Below are 16,486 nucleotides of genomic sequence, written 5' to 3'. Positions count from 1 at the left end.
ACTCCGGCTGCCGAGTATAATATAGAAATTAGCCTAAGTTGCCTGTGCCAATACCCCGGCTGCTGTGTATAATTCAACTCAACGTACGGCCCCAGTTGCTCTCCAACTCTCCAGGACGATTCTTCTTGCTATCTGGGACCTGGTTGATCGTCGAAATAAACAGATAAATAAATAAATAAATAAATAAAATAAAATAACTTATCAGAAGCTCTGCCAGTTGTTTTCTCTATTATTTAGCAAAAAAGTGATAAATCTATTATTTATTTATATTATTTTATATATTAGATACATTGTCTCTGTTCAGAGGTGATGGAATGGGGGGGTGGAGATGCAACTATTAATTATTATTATTTATATCGTCCCCTTATTCCTCATGGTAGGAAATTATTTTCACACTCTGCTGATCTCTTTTTTTTTTTTCAGGGAAACGTCTCGTTCACGTGTGCCGAGGCTGTAGAGGTGCCGCTGACGTTCGCCAGTCCGGACAGTTTCCTGCAGCTGCCGTGGGCCGTGTCCCGGGACAGCGTGTCGCTCAGCCTGCAGTTCCGGACGTGGAACAGGGGGGGTCTGCTGATGACCTCGGAGCTCCAGCACCAGGCGGGAACGCTGTGGATTTACCTCAGCGATGCCAGGATACGGCTGCAGATCCACAAGGCCGGGAGGATCGTGGTGGACATCACAGCAGGTTCGATCCTCTCTCAGAAGTTTCTCATTCTGTGTGTTTTTATTTTATTTTTATTTTTTTTACCTACATTATAAATGAATAGTGAAGTGATCTATCAGACTATGAAGGAACACATAAGGAATCGTGTAGTTTTGAAGAATTATTTACTCTGATGAACTTATCCTGTACAACAGAGGAAACTCCTGGTCTTCCTTTATTGATCTAAAGATGTAAAGATATTAAAATTAATTGAAACTATTTCCAAGTTCCTGTTCTCTACATGTCTGTTACAGGTTCGGCGCTGAATGACGGTCAGTGGCACTCTGTGGAGCTGAGCGTCCGGCGAGGTCGTCTGATCCTGGCAGCAGATAAAGCCGATACCTCCACAACCACCACGTCGTTTCCTGTGATGCCAGCCAATCACATCTTTTTAGGAGGTAGAGTAAACCCCCATCTACTGCCATAACTTTCCTCTTGGTTAAAAAAATGCTGAGGGTCAAACCTAGTGTATTGCTATCCTGGCAACGGTAAACACAGATGAGCCACTGAAAGGCATGTACATGCCCAGGTAGCTGCACCATTGAAAAAGCAATCCATCAAAGTCAGAGTTAAACTGGGTCTTAAAGGGAAGTGACATGTTGGCAAGTGAAATACTGATTGGTTTGTTTCATGTTACGCCAAAAAAACACCTATAATAATTAAGACAGATAGAGAGAGATCACTGGTTAGAATCCTGGTCATGCAGCTTGCCATCAGCTGCCGGAGCCCTGAGTGAGCACAATTGCACAATTGCTCTCTCTGGGTGGGTACAGTAGATGGCGCTCTCTTTTTCCCCTCATCACTCATCAATCCTAGGGTGATGTGGATCAGCACAAGGCTGCGTCTGTGAGCTGCTCTATCAGAACCGAGTTGCTGCGCTGCTTTCCTCCAAGCGTTAGCGCTGTGATGCTACTCGACAACTCAATGGAAAATGGAAAAATGTACGTAAATTTTAAAAAAGAGCCGTGCAAGGCATACTTTTCTAGTTGTTACGATAGCAAAGACACACAGTGTGCACAGTTGTCAGCTCACCTAAAAATCGCAAAAATAGAGCTCTGTATACCTTTCTGGGAGGCACGGTAAAGCCTGATGTACAGCTCTAGATTTCCTCTAGGCACAAAAACTCAATATGTTTTTTTTTTGTTGTTTTTTTGTTTTTTTTCCACCAAAGAAAGCAAGAGTTGCAAGCATTAATCCATCTCTGAGCTCACCCAGCCATCCGCTGCTCTTCCAAAACACAGCCACTCATTCATGGATCCGCCCGCCTGCCTGAGAGAGAGAGAGAGAGAGAGAGAGAGAGAGAGAGAGCATGTGGTTTAATTACCTTTAGCTCAGTAATTGGAGGGAGCCTAACGGCGTCTCGGCGTCACACTGGGGATCATGTCAAAGCTGTGCTCCGGTCCCCGGCGTCTCGCAGCGTTTTTCGCCCAGAGCCGAAAGCCCGCGACGCTGAGGATCACATACAAAATGAGATTTGCCAGTGTGAGCCTTTAAATCATGCAAACACCCGTACATTATATCAGGACCTGCAGTGATTTATTCCCCGTTCTGAGACGGTCGGGGGGCCGGTGAAATTCAGGCTTCAGGAGATCCTTCACTCCTGTTTTTAGCCACGAAAATCTCACGTTTGTGTGTGAAGGAGAGATACTGCAAGTCCTTCCTTCCTTCCATCCACACGCCATCAGACTGTACAACACACCACACTCTCAGTAAACACTAGTTTACTATTTCAGTACTTCATGCAAAACTTACAGGGGTTGGACAATGGACAACAAGTTTTATGTTTTTTGGATACATTCTGGGTTAGCACCCGAACATCCCTTTCAGACAGCTTCCTCTTACAGCGTCCACAGTTAATCCTGTTGGATGTGGTTGGTCCTTCTTGGTGGTATGCTGACATTACCCTGGATACCGTGGCTCTTGATGCTTCACAAAGACTTGCTGTCTTGGTCACAGATGCTCCAGCAAGACGTGTACCAACAATTTGTCCTCTTTTGAACTCTGGTATGTCCCCCATAATGTTGTGTGCATTGTAATATTTTGAGCGAAACAATAAAACTGAAACTCCTGTCATCATTTTAGTGCGTGAGGTTTCATGGCTAAATTGGAGCAGTCTGGTGTTCAATCTTCATTAATTGCACATTATTGCACCAGTAATAGCATGAAGAGTGTGAAGGTTCAATTAGCAGGGTAAGAGCACAGTTCTGCTCTAAATATTGCAATGCACACAACATTATGGGGGACATACCAGAGTTCAAAAGAGGACAAATTGTTGGTGCACGTCTTGCTGGAGCATCTGTGACCAAGACAGCAAGTCTTTGTGATGCATCAAGAGCCACGGTATCCAGGGTAATGTCAGCATACCACCAAGAAGGACCAACCACATCCAACAGGATTAACTGTGGACGCTGTAAGAGGAAGCTGTCTGTGCACCTCAACTCTCCTATTTCCACCAGAACTGTCCATCGGGACAATAAATTATTGTGCTCTAAAACCAGGTGTTTCAGTTTCATTGTCCAACACCTGTAATTGACCATTTGTTTCTCTAAATAAAGACAAAAGAACTGAAGTAGGAATATTATTGAACAAGCAGCAGCTAAAGATGGATGTGATAAAAACCTTTTTCCCCTCGTTTTTCCTCTTGCAAATGCTTTTTTCTCCTTTACCTTTCGGTCAGCACCTGTCCTCCTCTCAGAAACGAGAGAGTGTGTGTGTGCATGCTGTTCGTAACCCGCTGACTCATTCGCTTGATTTGGTACACAGGATGTCCCGGCACGGAGGGCGACAGTGGGTGCAGGAACCTCTTCTCGGTGTTTCAGGGCTGCATGAGGCTGGTCCATTTGGACGGGAGCTTAGTGGATCTGATCAAGGTGCAGCAGATGCTGATCGGGAACTTCAGCGGCCTGCAGATGGACCTGTGTGGAATCGTGGACAGGTACGTGCTGAGCTTCAGCTTCAGTGTTTGTGTGCTCAATCTCATCATGCAAATCTAATGTTGCACTTGATTAATTAGGCGATGCATTAACAGTGAATATTAATACGGCTCGCTAAGAGCAGGAAGCGCAGCTGGGTGCAGCGGGACGAGGGGGAGATTCATTAATTGTGCTTTTTTTCTGTTGCTGTTGAGGTCAATGGAAGTACAACCCCAAACCAGGAAAAGCTCTGGCAGAATGGAAAATCACGTTAATTTGCTTTTATTATTACTTTTATTGTTAGGTTCATTATTTTAGCTCACCTGATTAAATACTTGTTTTTAATTTTAATTTATTTTTCAGTCTGTTTAAGTTGCCCTCAATGTATTACAGATTATAAAGTAAAATATGGGTTGATTGATTGATTGATGTATTGATTGATCAATTAAAGCCCTATCTGGATGAAATTAGTTTCTCAGGGGCTTCTTTTATGGGTGTTTTATCCTCTGTGACTTTATTCCCCTCCGGTCCTCTGAGAAAATTACGGGCTGAATTTTATCTACTGTTTGGTAGATAAACTCCATGGTCCTCCAGTTATTTTAGTCTGGTCCGGATCCACATCTCTGAGTTTTGTTTCCTCGCGTTTAATAAAATAGCTATTTGTCCACTGCCGCGCACTGTAATTACACTTTGGACGCTTGGGCGTTTCCACGGAGATCCACGTTAAAAAAACACAACAGCTAGTGGAAATGGAGGAGCTACTGAACTCCGCGATGTCGTGACGTCATGTGACCGAGAAAGCCAAAATAGCACTTATAACACTTTGTCGCTTAATATCATCAAATCCAAAATGTATTTTAGAAGTTTTAGAAGAGTTTTAGGAGAAAGAATGGCTAATGCTAAATGCTTTATCATCCAAACTTTTTTGTGAAATGTGCTTCAAGCCTGACATGCAGGAATAGATGTATATGTATAATGAATATATGGAACTGTGGATGTATTGCGTTTTGTGATTTTGAGGTTGTAAATCCATTTCTTACTTTTATTTTTTTTTATTTTCTCACTGTTCAGAAAGTGCCGCCGTCAAATCTCCTGCCTCTGCTGCTTCCTTGGTAAAATGTAAAAAATAAAAAAATAAAAAAAACAACAAACAAACGTCTTTCCGCTCGTCTCCAGAGCGAGATACATCTTGTTTCCAGCTCCCCTTCTCCCGTCAAACTTTCCCTTTTGAAAGTTCCTCGGGAACGCGGCTCGGGTTGATGTTCTTTCTCGACAGTTACAATTTATTTGTTGTGCGCTTTGAAGAAAAGGTAAATAGATTACTGGAGCCGAGCGATCGGCGCGGCGCTGGAGCCGGCGACAGGCGCGGAGCAGAGTCCCGTGTGAAATGTGAAGTTATTGTTGGGCGGATGCTGCAGTTTGGACAGAAGCGCCGCGTCGTTCCCTGCAGTAATAGATGTGTTCGCTCTCAAACTGCCTCCTGGTTCGGACTGGGTTTCTCCATTTAAAGAATTTATCACCCTTTCCTCTCTCTCTCTCTCACTTCTCCTACTGTAAACTCAGTTGAAACTGGGACTGTATATTAAAAAATAACTTTTATTACGCCTCTCTGAGAGTCGCTGTGGCAGGGCACACCCATTATCTCATTTGTCGAGTCGTTTTCCTCACCAGCTCCTCCTTTCTGCTCGTTCATCTTCCAGAAACAGGTACAGTACTTTCAGCACCATGGACTTCTGCCTCAAGTCCTGAAGTCTGACCAGAACATATATTTATTATATTGTTATCTAGTCTTTTCCACTGCAGTGAAAAAAAAGATAAGTAAAATTTACTTTAAAAAACAGGTTTATTACTAAAGTTTATAACAATTCAATTCAATTCAATTCAAAGTTGCTTTATTAGCATGAACAATATTCACATTTGTATTGCCAAAGCTGTGATTAACAAATATATACATTTTCCTGACAAAATATAACATAAGATAACTGCACAGGTAAATTTGAACACAAGTTTAAGTAAACAATTAAATTAATTACTATAAAAACATATGATTTATAATAAAGAGTACAGCTGTGTATCTGTGGTCACACAAATAATTTATGATACATAATATATTACAATCCCTGAAATTTAAATATATATATATATATATATATATATTTTTTTTCTTATTTAAAACACACATATTACACTGTCTCAACACATGGATGGCATGTAATACATGCTTTTTAGTTTAGTAAAATAAATCTTTGCGATTATGTAAATATTTAAATGTGTGTTTTAATTAAAATTATGAATAACAATATTGTACAAATTAAGTAAACCACAGTAAAACACATATTAAAGCTCAGTCATGCAAAAAAACGATAGATAAATAATAATTAAAAAAATAAATAAATATAAATAAAATACTGTGATATAGATTTTTGGTCATATCGTCCAGCACTAAAACTCAAATTCACTTGTTTTTCTTTCAGTTCAGTTCTTCCCCAAATACAGTCCGCTGTGATGAGCCTCTTAATCATTATCATCTCAGATCATCTCATCCTGGAGAACACATTGATTCAGGCCTACAGCAAGACATCAAACGCTCTTGTTTTTCAGCATAAACTCCACATTTCTGGTCATTAGAGCTGCTGTGAGCGAGCGTTCGGTTGTAGGTCGTTTAAAAGCAGCCGAAAGCATAACCGAAGCCCCGGCGGTCCGAGAGGAACCGTTAGAACCGTTAGAACCGGAATATAAAGAAGCTTCAGATTCCAGTAGCATTACTGCATTCTTTACAGACCTGAAATCATCCCGCCAGTTCTCTCCTCTCATTAAAGCAGAGAGAGAGAGAGAGAGAGAGAGAGAGAGAGAGAGAGAAAGAGACAGGGAGAGAGAGAGAGAGAGACAGAGAGAGAGAGTGAGGGAGATAGAGAATGGGTGAGGAAGCAAAAGAGAGAGAGGTAGAGAATGGGTGAGGAAGCGAAAGAGAGAGAGAGAGAGAGAGAGAGCGGTAGAGAATGGGTGAGGAAGCAAGAGAGAGAGAGGTAGAGAATGGGTGAGGAAGCGAAAGAGAGAGAGAGAGAGAGAGAGAGAGAGAGAGAGGTAGAGAATGGGTGAGGAAGCAAAAGAGAGAGAGAGAGAGAGAGAGAGAGAGAGAGAGCGGTAGAGAATGGGTGAGGAAGCAAAAGAGAGAGAGGTAGAGAATGGGTGAGGAAGCGACAGAGAGAGGGAGAGAGAGAGAGAGAGAGAGAGAGAGAGAGAGAAAGAGTGAGGGAGATAGAGAATGGGTGAGGAAGCGAAAGAGAGAGAAAGAGACAGTGAGAGAAAGAGAGAGAGAGGTAGAGAATAGGTGAGGAAGCAAAAGAGAGAGAGAGAGAAAGAGACAGAGAGAGAGAGTGAGAGAGATAGAAAATGGGTGAGGAAGCGAAAGAGAGAGAGAGCGAGAAAGAGACAGAGAGAGAAAGAGAGAGAGAGGTAGACAATGGGTGAAGAAGCGAAAGAGAGAGAGAGAGAGAGAAAAGCGAGTGAAGGAGGTAGATAATGGGTCAGAAAACGAGAGGGGAAAAGAGGGAAAGAAAGAGCGAGAGAGGGACGTAGGAAGATTCGCTCTCCTCCACATGACGCGAGCCCTGAGATGGTGATTGTGAGCTCTGTGAGGGTTATTAGCTCTGAAAGAGGTAACAGAAATAACAGAGCAGTGCATTCTGGGAGAGGCGAACATCTTACAGTCGTGAGCCTCCAGCCCCGGACAAAGGAGGCATTAGTGCGGCGCACGCTTCACTATCTCCCACAGACCAGGCCTCCGTTCACAACCTCAAGATCAAAGAATCCTCCAGAGACGTGGGAAACGTATCGTCCACGCGCGATTCTTAAAACCCCCGTAATCACGTTAGCGCCTGGAAGCGAGCGCTGCTTCCCGGGTCGCTCTGAAACTGCGGGTTTGTTCTGTTTTGTTAAAAGCAGCAGGTTGCATTGTAGCATTGTGTAGCACTGTAGCCAATCAGTGACCGGGCGTGGAGGGGAGTATCAGAGCTCTGATTGGCTCTGAAAGGCCTCCCTCGCTAAGTCCCGGGTGCTAACCCCACGCGTAGAACCCCATCATTGGCGCGTGGCGGCGAGAGATGGATGGCGGAGCGGCGAGCGGGAGGAAAGGAGGAATGAAGTGATGAAGTGGGAACGTCCTGACAGCCCTGCTGACTAAGTGATGTTGGGAGGGCGAATATTACCCCGGAAAAACAGGAGCGGGAATTCTGCACACTCTACACTTTTCCCGCCGAGAGGCAGGCGGCTCTACGCTTGTCTGTTTCTGCTTATAGTTACGAGTCCTCAATCGCTCGCACGGTAAATACCAATTGCAGCGCCTCGCCGTATTTCAGCAGCGTGTCAAAGAAGATGAAGGAAGTGATACGTTAAAGGGTGTCCTGTATATATATATATATATGTGTGTGTATAAATGTTTGTGTGTGTTTTTCAGGTTGGGTTCATTTTTATCTCCTGGTGTCGCATAGTAAAGACATTGTTGTAAATATATATATATTTATATACAGGGTTTGGACAATGAAAATGAAACACCTGTCATCATTTTAGTGTGGGATTTTAGGTTTCATGGCTAAATTGGAGCAGCCTGGTGGCCAATCTTCATTAATTGCACATTGCACCAGTAAGAGCAGAGTGTGAAGGTTCAATTATCAGGGTAAGAGCACAGTTCTGCTCTAAATATTTTAATGCACACATCATTATGTTATGGTAACATATCAGAGTTCAAAAGAAAACAAATTGTTGGTGCACGTCTTGCTGGAGCATCTGTGACCAAGACAGCAAGTCTTTGTGATGCATCAAGAGCCACGGTATCCAGGGTAATGTCAGCATACCACCAAGAAGGACCAACCACATCCAACAGGATTAACTGTGGAAGCTGTAAGAGGAAGCTGTGAACTCTGTGAAAGACTCTGGCTCTTAGCATGGTTAGCGGCTAATGCTAATGCTGCCTTGGGGTTAGCATCAGCCTACAGGCTGATAATACTCACTTCTGAACAGCGAAAGAGCTAGCACTTAGTGTGGTTAGTGGTTAATACTAATACTGCTCCAGCTTTGGTGCTGGAGAAACTTTACTGAAACTCCTGTATAAAATTCCCACTGATGATTTTTGGGAAAATCAAGTGCAGGATTTTAAGTACGCCTTATAGTGCGAAAAATTGGCTAGGTTCTTGAACCAGGGATGTTCGTTCGCATTGGGAACCAAGGAATACTAGGTTTTTAATGGTGAACTGTGACGATATCTGTGGCATGTCTGTTCACCGCCACTGTGCAGCGCCCTCTGTTGATGACGTACGACGTGATGTTTTGACGGATCCACTAAAACTGTTGGAAACGTGAGCTGGTTTGCTGAAAGGCACTACAGTTCTCATAAGCCCAAACGAAACTGGTTCAAGAACCAGAGTTTTCTTGGTGTAAAAGCGCCCTCAGAGCCGCTGGATGTTAGGTAGTGACACCTCTTTGTACAGCATGGTGTCAGACAGCGCCGCTGGCCGAGATAAACGTCAGCGAATGAAGAGAAAGAGAAAGTGGCGTATTTATGATGGAATGAGGCACACATCACAGCCCTGCTGACATCACGCCCTTCACCATCACTCCATTACCGTTCACCGCCATTACCGTCTCAGGAACATGGCGGCGGCAGCGTCTGGCTGCAAGTTAATGTACGTTGGGTTAAATAATTTATTGCACGCTCCAGTGTGAGGTTTTCACCATGCTTGTCTGCTATTACAAGAAACTGCAGGACTCTCGGTCCCGTCATTAACTCAGAGGAGAGGAACTCTCCTGCCTCAGCTGCCTCCCGCTGAGCCGCCTCATTATTCCTGCAAACGGGACCCAAACGGGATTCTGCTGGGGTGTCCTGCTCTGGATGGTGTAACTCTTTAGACTTTACACTTCCACAAAGCCGTGTGCACCGGAGCAGCCAATAGACTCGGGTAGAGCTGGAGCCACATCCTCCTGCTTGTTTATCATCAATGCTAATTGCCCTTAGCTCGTTTAGGACACAACTCACAAATAACACACTAACAAGTGTCCCTTTGGGAAAGTGCAGGAGGGTCACTCTCTGATTGGTCATAAAGGACATTTAATTATTCATCAGCCACTGTATAAAGTCCTCTATACCCCGGGCTAAGCTCTGCCACTATGATCGGGAGATTGTTGATTCGAATCCTGTTCATGTAGCTTGCCATTGGCTACCAGAGCCCTAAGAGAGCACGATTTAAGAGCCTTGCTCTCTCTCTGGGTGGGTACAGTACAGTAGATGACGCTTTTCTTTCCGCTCATCACACCTGGGGTGATGTGGATCAGCACAAGGCTGCGTCTGTGAGCTGATGTATCAGAACCGTGTCGCTGCGCTTTCCTCCGAGCGTTAGCTCTGTGATGCTACTCGTCAATGCTGCATTTCAAAGCAGCAGTTCAAAAAGAGGCGGAGTTTGTTTCTTCTGCATTAGCATTAATATCTAATGAAAACTGGCACACTGATTGGTTTATTTCAAGTTACGCCCAAAATTAACCACACTCATTATTAATTAAGATAATTAGTTTATGGCTTTTGCACATTTCAATGTGACGGCACCTTGAGATGACTGCAGTATGCGGATGAGCATTGTCCTGATGAAAAATTGCAGAAAAGGTAATGCTACTGATTGCAGGACCTCATTAACATACAGCTCTGGAAAAAAAATTAAGAGACCACTTTTAGCTTCTGATTCAGTTTCTCTGATTTTGTTATTTATATAGGTATTTGAGGTATATGAACTCAAATAATGCATAAAAAACAAGGTTATATTCATGAAGAGTTTAAAGTGTTCAGAAATCAATATTTGGTGGAATAACCCTGGTGGTTTTTAATCACAGTTTTTTATCATGGATCTTGGCATCATGTTCTCCTCCACCAGTCTTACACACTGCTTTTGGATAACTTTATGCTGCTTTACTCCTGGTGCAAAAAAGCACAAGGAGCAGTTCAGCTTGGTGGTTTGATGATCAGCTTGTGATCATCCATCTTCCTCTTGGTTATATTCCAGAGATTTTCAATTTGGTAAAATCAAATTGAAATCAACTTTTTTTAAGTTCTATTTTTAAGTATATTATATTATAATATGTTATATTATATTCTGTTTTCATCCAAGGTGATCTAGCATCTTACCAAATTACACCTCATACCATGACAGCAGACTTTCGGGTTTATTTATTTATTTAATTAATTATTTAAGTTTTAAGGACTGTATGTACAGTTAAGTGATGAATGGAGTAGTCAGATTGGTTGAGATGAATTTCATCATTTTATTTCCTTTATTTCCTTTATATCTGTATAATATTATAGTGTTAAAGAGCTGCTGGATTAACTTAAACAAAACAAAAAAAAAAGATAAAAAATTTGCCCACAATAAAAGAAACAGCTGAACTGGTCTGAGGTCAGTTGGCTAATGTAAGTAAGGAGGACTGTAATGCAGAACGGAGAAGCTGTAGCGGCTCCGGGGCTCGATGTCAGAACTTTTAACACAGCTTAGCGTCATCCTCCAGCGTGTCCCGGGGTGATCTGAAGGTCACGCGGACAGCACGGTCTCTGTCTTCCCTAATTTCCCATGATTCACCTCTGATCCCTGCCCTGGAAGAACAGGCCTGTCTGCACCCGTCAGCTTCTGTGAAATTAGGAAGAAAAGGAGGAGCGCTCCCTCTCTTTCTCTCTTTCTCTCTTTTCTCCGCTGTGGTTTGTCGGGCCGTGGTGATTAGGGTCACGGCGGGCGGGCGGCTCCCGCTGGAGGAGAATGGCGAGTGTTTGTGTTCGGGAGAGATGGAGGGCACCGGAGGGCACCTGGCCCACTTCACTGTCAGCCTCCTGCCCACAGCCTATTGTCACTGTCGGCTCCGCGGGTGAACGTACAGACCTTTCTCTACAGAAAAAATGTGTTTGGGAAGGTAATTTACACTTTATTTGTGCAGATTTTCCCCCCCAGCAGTCCCTTCCTATAATAGTTTGCATTTTACTGCAGAGAAAAGACAGAAAACAAAAGTTGCAGTGCCGCTATTAGTTTTTAACTGAACATTTATTTATTATATTGTTGATTATTAGAGCTTACAGCCAATGAAAACCCAAAAATCAGTGTCTCAGAAAATTAGATTATTATATAAGATCAATTGGTACTTTTGGCAGTGTGCCTGGAAGTCCTGCTGGAAAATGAAATCTGCAGTCCCTTCCTATAGTAGTTTGCATTTTACTGCAGAGAAAAGACAGAAAACTAAAGTTGCAGTGCCAGTATTAGCCTTTTAACTAATCCTTTATTTATTATACTGTTGATGATTAAGATTTACAGCCAATGAAAAACCAAAAATCAGTATCTCAGAAAGTTAGATCATTATATAAGATCAATTGGTACTTTTGGTATGTTTTTGCTATCGTAATGACGGGAAAAGTACACTGTGCACATCTCAAAACACACAGAAGGCATGTATGTACTAATCCTCTTAATTAATCATGGGTGTGTTTTTTTTTAGGCCGTAACATCATATTTAAAAAAAAAGCATGTTACTTGTCTTTCGCTCTAAAAGCCAGGTGTGCTCTGACTTTGGCAGATTGCTATTTTAACAGTGTAGCGCTTCTCAGCAGAGGAAACTTAAAGGTTCCTAAAGGTTAAGGTTAGGGTGTAGGATTAGTGTTAGATGTACTGTAGGGTCACATTTAATAGAGATAAAATATTAAGAACTGCTGTTTTAATAATTCAATATTTTGCTTGTTTGTTCGTTCCTTCCTTTAAAGTAATGAAAGTGCATAAGTCTATAAGTGCAGTCTGTTTACCTCCATATACAGAGTCGCACCTGTTGTTATTGTTCACACTCTCTACAGTCTACAGATTGGCTCAGCTCAGAGACGCTGCAGACAGGAGGACTCTTCCCACAATCCCGCTCTTTCAAATGTCAAGGCAGCGTTGTTTAGCTGAGGCTCTGTTTCTTCATTGCGGGACCCGTCCGTCTCGGAGCTTTTGTAGAGAAAAACAAGCCAGTTCACTCCGGCGCTGCCTGTTCATCTGATATCACCCTACACTCTCCGAGCTTCTGTTCTGAAGCATTAGCGCTGAGCGATGCTCCCGAAACGTCCTCGCCATTTGTGTAACGCGCGTCACAATCGATTACAGCAGGAGGGACAGCTGGTGGCGTCAGCAGTTTGCACGGTCCAATCGGCTTGCTCGGTTTTTCTGACGTACTGTCAGCAAATTCTGTAGTAAGAGAATGTATATATGTGTATGTATACTAGTGCATCTAATATATATATATATATATATATATATATATATATATATATATATATATATATATATATATATATATATATATTGATACTTTCTACAGTGTGGGCAGTGTGCCAAGTCCTGCTGGAAAATGAAATCTATATCTCCATAAAAGTTGTCAGTAGCAGAGGGAAGCTGTAAGATATGAAGTGCTGTAAGATTTTGTGGGAAAACAAAACAAAACTCTCTGCACTGACTTTAGACTTGATAATAAAACACAGTGGATCAACACCAGCAGATGACATGTCTCTCTTTATCAAACCATCACTGATTGGTGGAAACTTCACACTAGACCTCAAGCAGCTTTACATCCAGCTTCTTCAGCAATGCAATTATCTTGGTTTTGTCAAAACACAGAACATAGTTCCAGAACCAAGCAATCTTTTGGGGGCTTTCTTGTGCATCAACTTCAGAAGAGGCTTTCTTCTAGGACAGAGTTGATGCAGTACAGTGTGTGGCACATGGTCGGCAGCTTGGCAGCATGAACACAACTGTTGGTTGAGCCTGCAAAGCCTTCTTTAATGCCTATAGCCTTCTTTAAGCCTTATTACATAAAGAGTTATTTTCCATTCTTTAAGTTATTTTGAGAGGACTAAAGTAAATCTATACTGCTATTCAAGCTGTACACTGACTTTATATCTAAGTTATATCCAAGTTTAATTTCGATAGTGTCCCATGAAAAGATATAATAAAATATCTACAGAAAAGTGAGGGGTACACTAACTTTTGTTGGATACTGTGTGTGTGTGACTCATCTTCACCCAGGCTTTGTCATTAGTCTACCTGTGGAGGCAGATTGCTGAAAAACAAAAAAGAGCAAGCAAGAGAGAGCCTTTGGGATTCATAGCTGTGACTCAGTAGATGTGCCAGGCTCTGCGCCAAGCGCTACAATACGGCTCGGAGTGGCATCGAGCCGAGTGCCAACATGTGGCACAAACACACACTTTGCTCCAGTCCCTCATTTGTCATTTTAAAGCAGACGCTTGGCAGAATAACAAATTTACACAATTTTCTCCGTACTCAATATGGTCGATCAGCCAAGGCAGGTTCGGAGTCCAAGTTTTGCTTCTTTTGTTTTTGCAGTGGAGCTACGATGCTAACGTAGCTAACACGGGATGGAGGCTTATAGTCTAACGATTAGCGTTTAGCACCGTGTAAGCCCCAAAATTCAATTGTTAATGTTTCTCACACACAAAAATCACGTGTGGGGTGTCGTACTGTTATGCTTCCTGTTTTCCTCCTGCTTCTGTTGACTTAAACTATGATTATGATGAAACTACAACTATTTTTCGGACTATAAGGAGCACTTTAAATCATTTAATTTTCCTAAAAATCACCAGTGCTCCTTATATGGAAAATTTTTACCAGTCAGATATTAAGGAGCAGTAAGGAGAGAAATTTGTGTAAATTAATATTCAGCGCTCGTTTAACTTCGAAAGACAATGTATTTTTTTAAGAATTACAGTTTTGTTTACTTAGGTGCCCCCCCAGCTTCCATATTAGAAGGGAAACATGGAGACACTCTTCCCCTGAGTACTGATTCACTTCACCTGTGCCTAATTGCAGCCCTGTGTATATAAACCATGTCTGTCCCATTGTAACTTTGCGAAGTATTGCCAACCCTGTTGTTCTGTATTGAGCCTTTTGTTTCTGTTTCTTGCTTAATGTGTATTACCCTCTGATTTCTCTCTGACTATCTTCTGTTTTAAGTGTGTCTCAGACCATCTGCTGATGTGAGTGCTTTAAATGATTGGATTTACAGTATATCTGTTTTAAATGTGTTTCAGACCATCTCCTAAAGTGACTGGTTTAAGTGATCAGATTTGTATCTTAAGTTTTAATGTGTCTTAAGTGTGTTTATACTAGCATTTTATGTGGTTTAGACTTATCTTGATATGTTCCTGAAACCAGGCATGCATTAACCCTTCTATTATATTACAGGTCAAATTGATATTTTATTTAAATTGATGAAATATTCAAAATTATTTTTTAGTATGAAATGTGGTCTGCTTGCCTTAATTAGTGTAATCAACATATAATATGAAAATGGGTCATTTCACATACTTCCAACCACCTGCTGCAAAAACTAAAACTAAAACAAAATTGTAATTTTATGTTTTAATGTAATGTAAAACTTTTGTATAATGAAAATCGAGTGAATGATCCTATTTGAAGCATTACCTGTTAGAGGTAAGGATCACTATTGCACTAAATATTTATAGAATAATTAGTAATAGAGTTAGTCATTAAATATTTACACTGATTGTTAGGATTTTTTTGCTTTCAGACATTGTGTTACACCTTAGCCCATGTCTGTCTTCTGTTTCTCCCTCGTTTGGTCTCTTGTGCTCCTACCCCTCTGTTTACCTGTCATGTTTCCCAGCCATGTGCTATCTGTCTCCACCCTAGCTCCGCCCCAGCCCTGCCCTATAGCATTAGTGTTCTCACCTGTGTCCTGTTTGTATCCCCGCCCCCTCGTCATCCAAGCCCAGGTGTTTCTCACTCTCCTCTTGTATTTAAGCCCCTCTGTTTGAATGTTCAGTGTCGAGTCTTTTGTATCGTTTGTATCCTTAGTATCTTTGTATTTTGTAGTTTGTATCCTGTATCCTGTATGTATCCTTACTGCCCGTATGCTTCCTAGTCTTAGTTTCTTAGTCTGTGTTTCTAGTTTCTAGTCCAAGCCTTGTTTTTGTGTTACCCGCGTTTTGTTTGTTTTGGTTTATCTTGTTTGTTTAAATAAAGTATTAGCTTTGCACTTACGTCCTCCTCCTCCTTCACACCCCAGCGTGACACATTGACTTTTGGATAATTAAACATGCACCCGGTCAAACTGACCCAGGAACACCATTGCTGGTCCTGACAAATGCACATAATAGGAGGGTTAAGAAACCAAATGTAAAAGGGGTCTGTGACTTTTGCACCACGCTGTGCTGTATTTTACTGCTTGGAAAATTCCCCCATGTCCAACACTCAACCCGAGCTCAGCTTTATCCACAGCAGAAAACTCTATCCACCAGACGCTGAGTATATTTGTGGTAAAAGGAGAAGTTGTGTGAATTAGATTTTGGTTCAGGCTGTTCTTTTCTTCCAGTGGAGCATCAGAATCAGATCCAGTGAGACTCAGATCCAGTTCTCTGAACCTTAAACCACCCCCCCACCCGGTCACCGGACCGGCCCGCGGTTTGGGAAGCAGATAAAACGCTGTTTGGATAGAAAACTATTCAGAACCGCTGAGACCACAAATGGAAATCCAACAAAAGATACCTCCTTTACTGCGAACTCGAGTAACCTGAGAGCCAATCACATTTCAGAACACAACAGGGAAAGACAAACAGAGAGAGAAAAAGAGTGATTCAGTTTTCAGTGTCTGAGACTTTGCTCTGAAGGATGTAAAACGATATACAGCTCTGGAAAAAAAAATAAAAGAGCACTTAAAAATTGAGTTTCCGAAATTTTAACAAATTGAAAACCTCTGGAATATAATCAAGAGGAAGATGGATGATCACAAGCTGATCATCAAACCACCAAACTGAACTGCTTGAATTTTTACACCAGGAGTAAAT

The 16,486-nt window shown here is 42.0% G+C and overlaps 1 protein-coding gene across 2 annotated transcripts in view; it reads left to right on the top strand.

The window, feature by feature from the left end:
- Positions 1-16,486, top strand: part of cntnap3 (contactin associated protein family member 3) — a 158,316-nt gene that overhangs the window by 87,894 nt on the left and 53,936 nt on the right. For both annotated transcript variants that reach the window (XM_049468997.1, XM_049468996.1), the window contains exons 8-10: positions 424-685; positions 958-1,101; positions 3,467-3,638. In XM_049468997.1, coding sequence (XP_049324954.1) covers positions 424-685; positions 958-1,101; positions 3,467-3,638 — 578 coding nt within the window. The remainder of the gene's footprint in view (positions 1-423; positions 686-957; positions 1,102-3,466; positions 3,639-16,486) is intronic.

This window comes from Astyanax mexicanus, chromosome 20 (assembly GCF_023375975.1).
Source record: "Astyanax mexicanus isolate ESR-SI-001 chromosome 20, AstMex3_surface, whole genome shotgun sequence".
Classification (NCBI taxonomy): Eukaryota; Metazoa; Chordata; class Actinopteri; order Characiformes; family Acestrorhamphidae; genus Astyanax; species Astyanax mexicanus.
The sequence above is the reverse complement of the archived record's forward strand: the minus strand, read 5'-3'. Positions and strand labels throughout refer to the sequence as shown.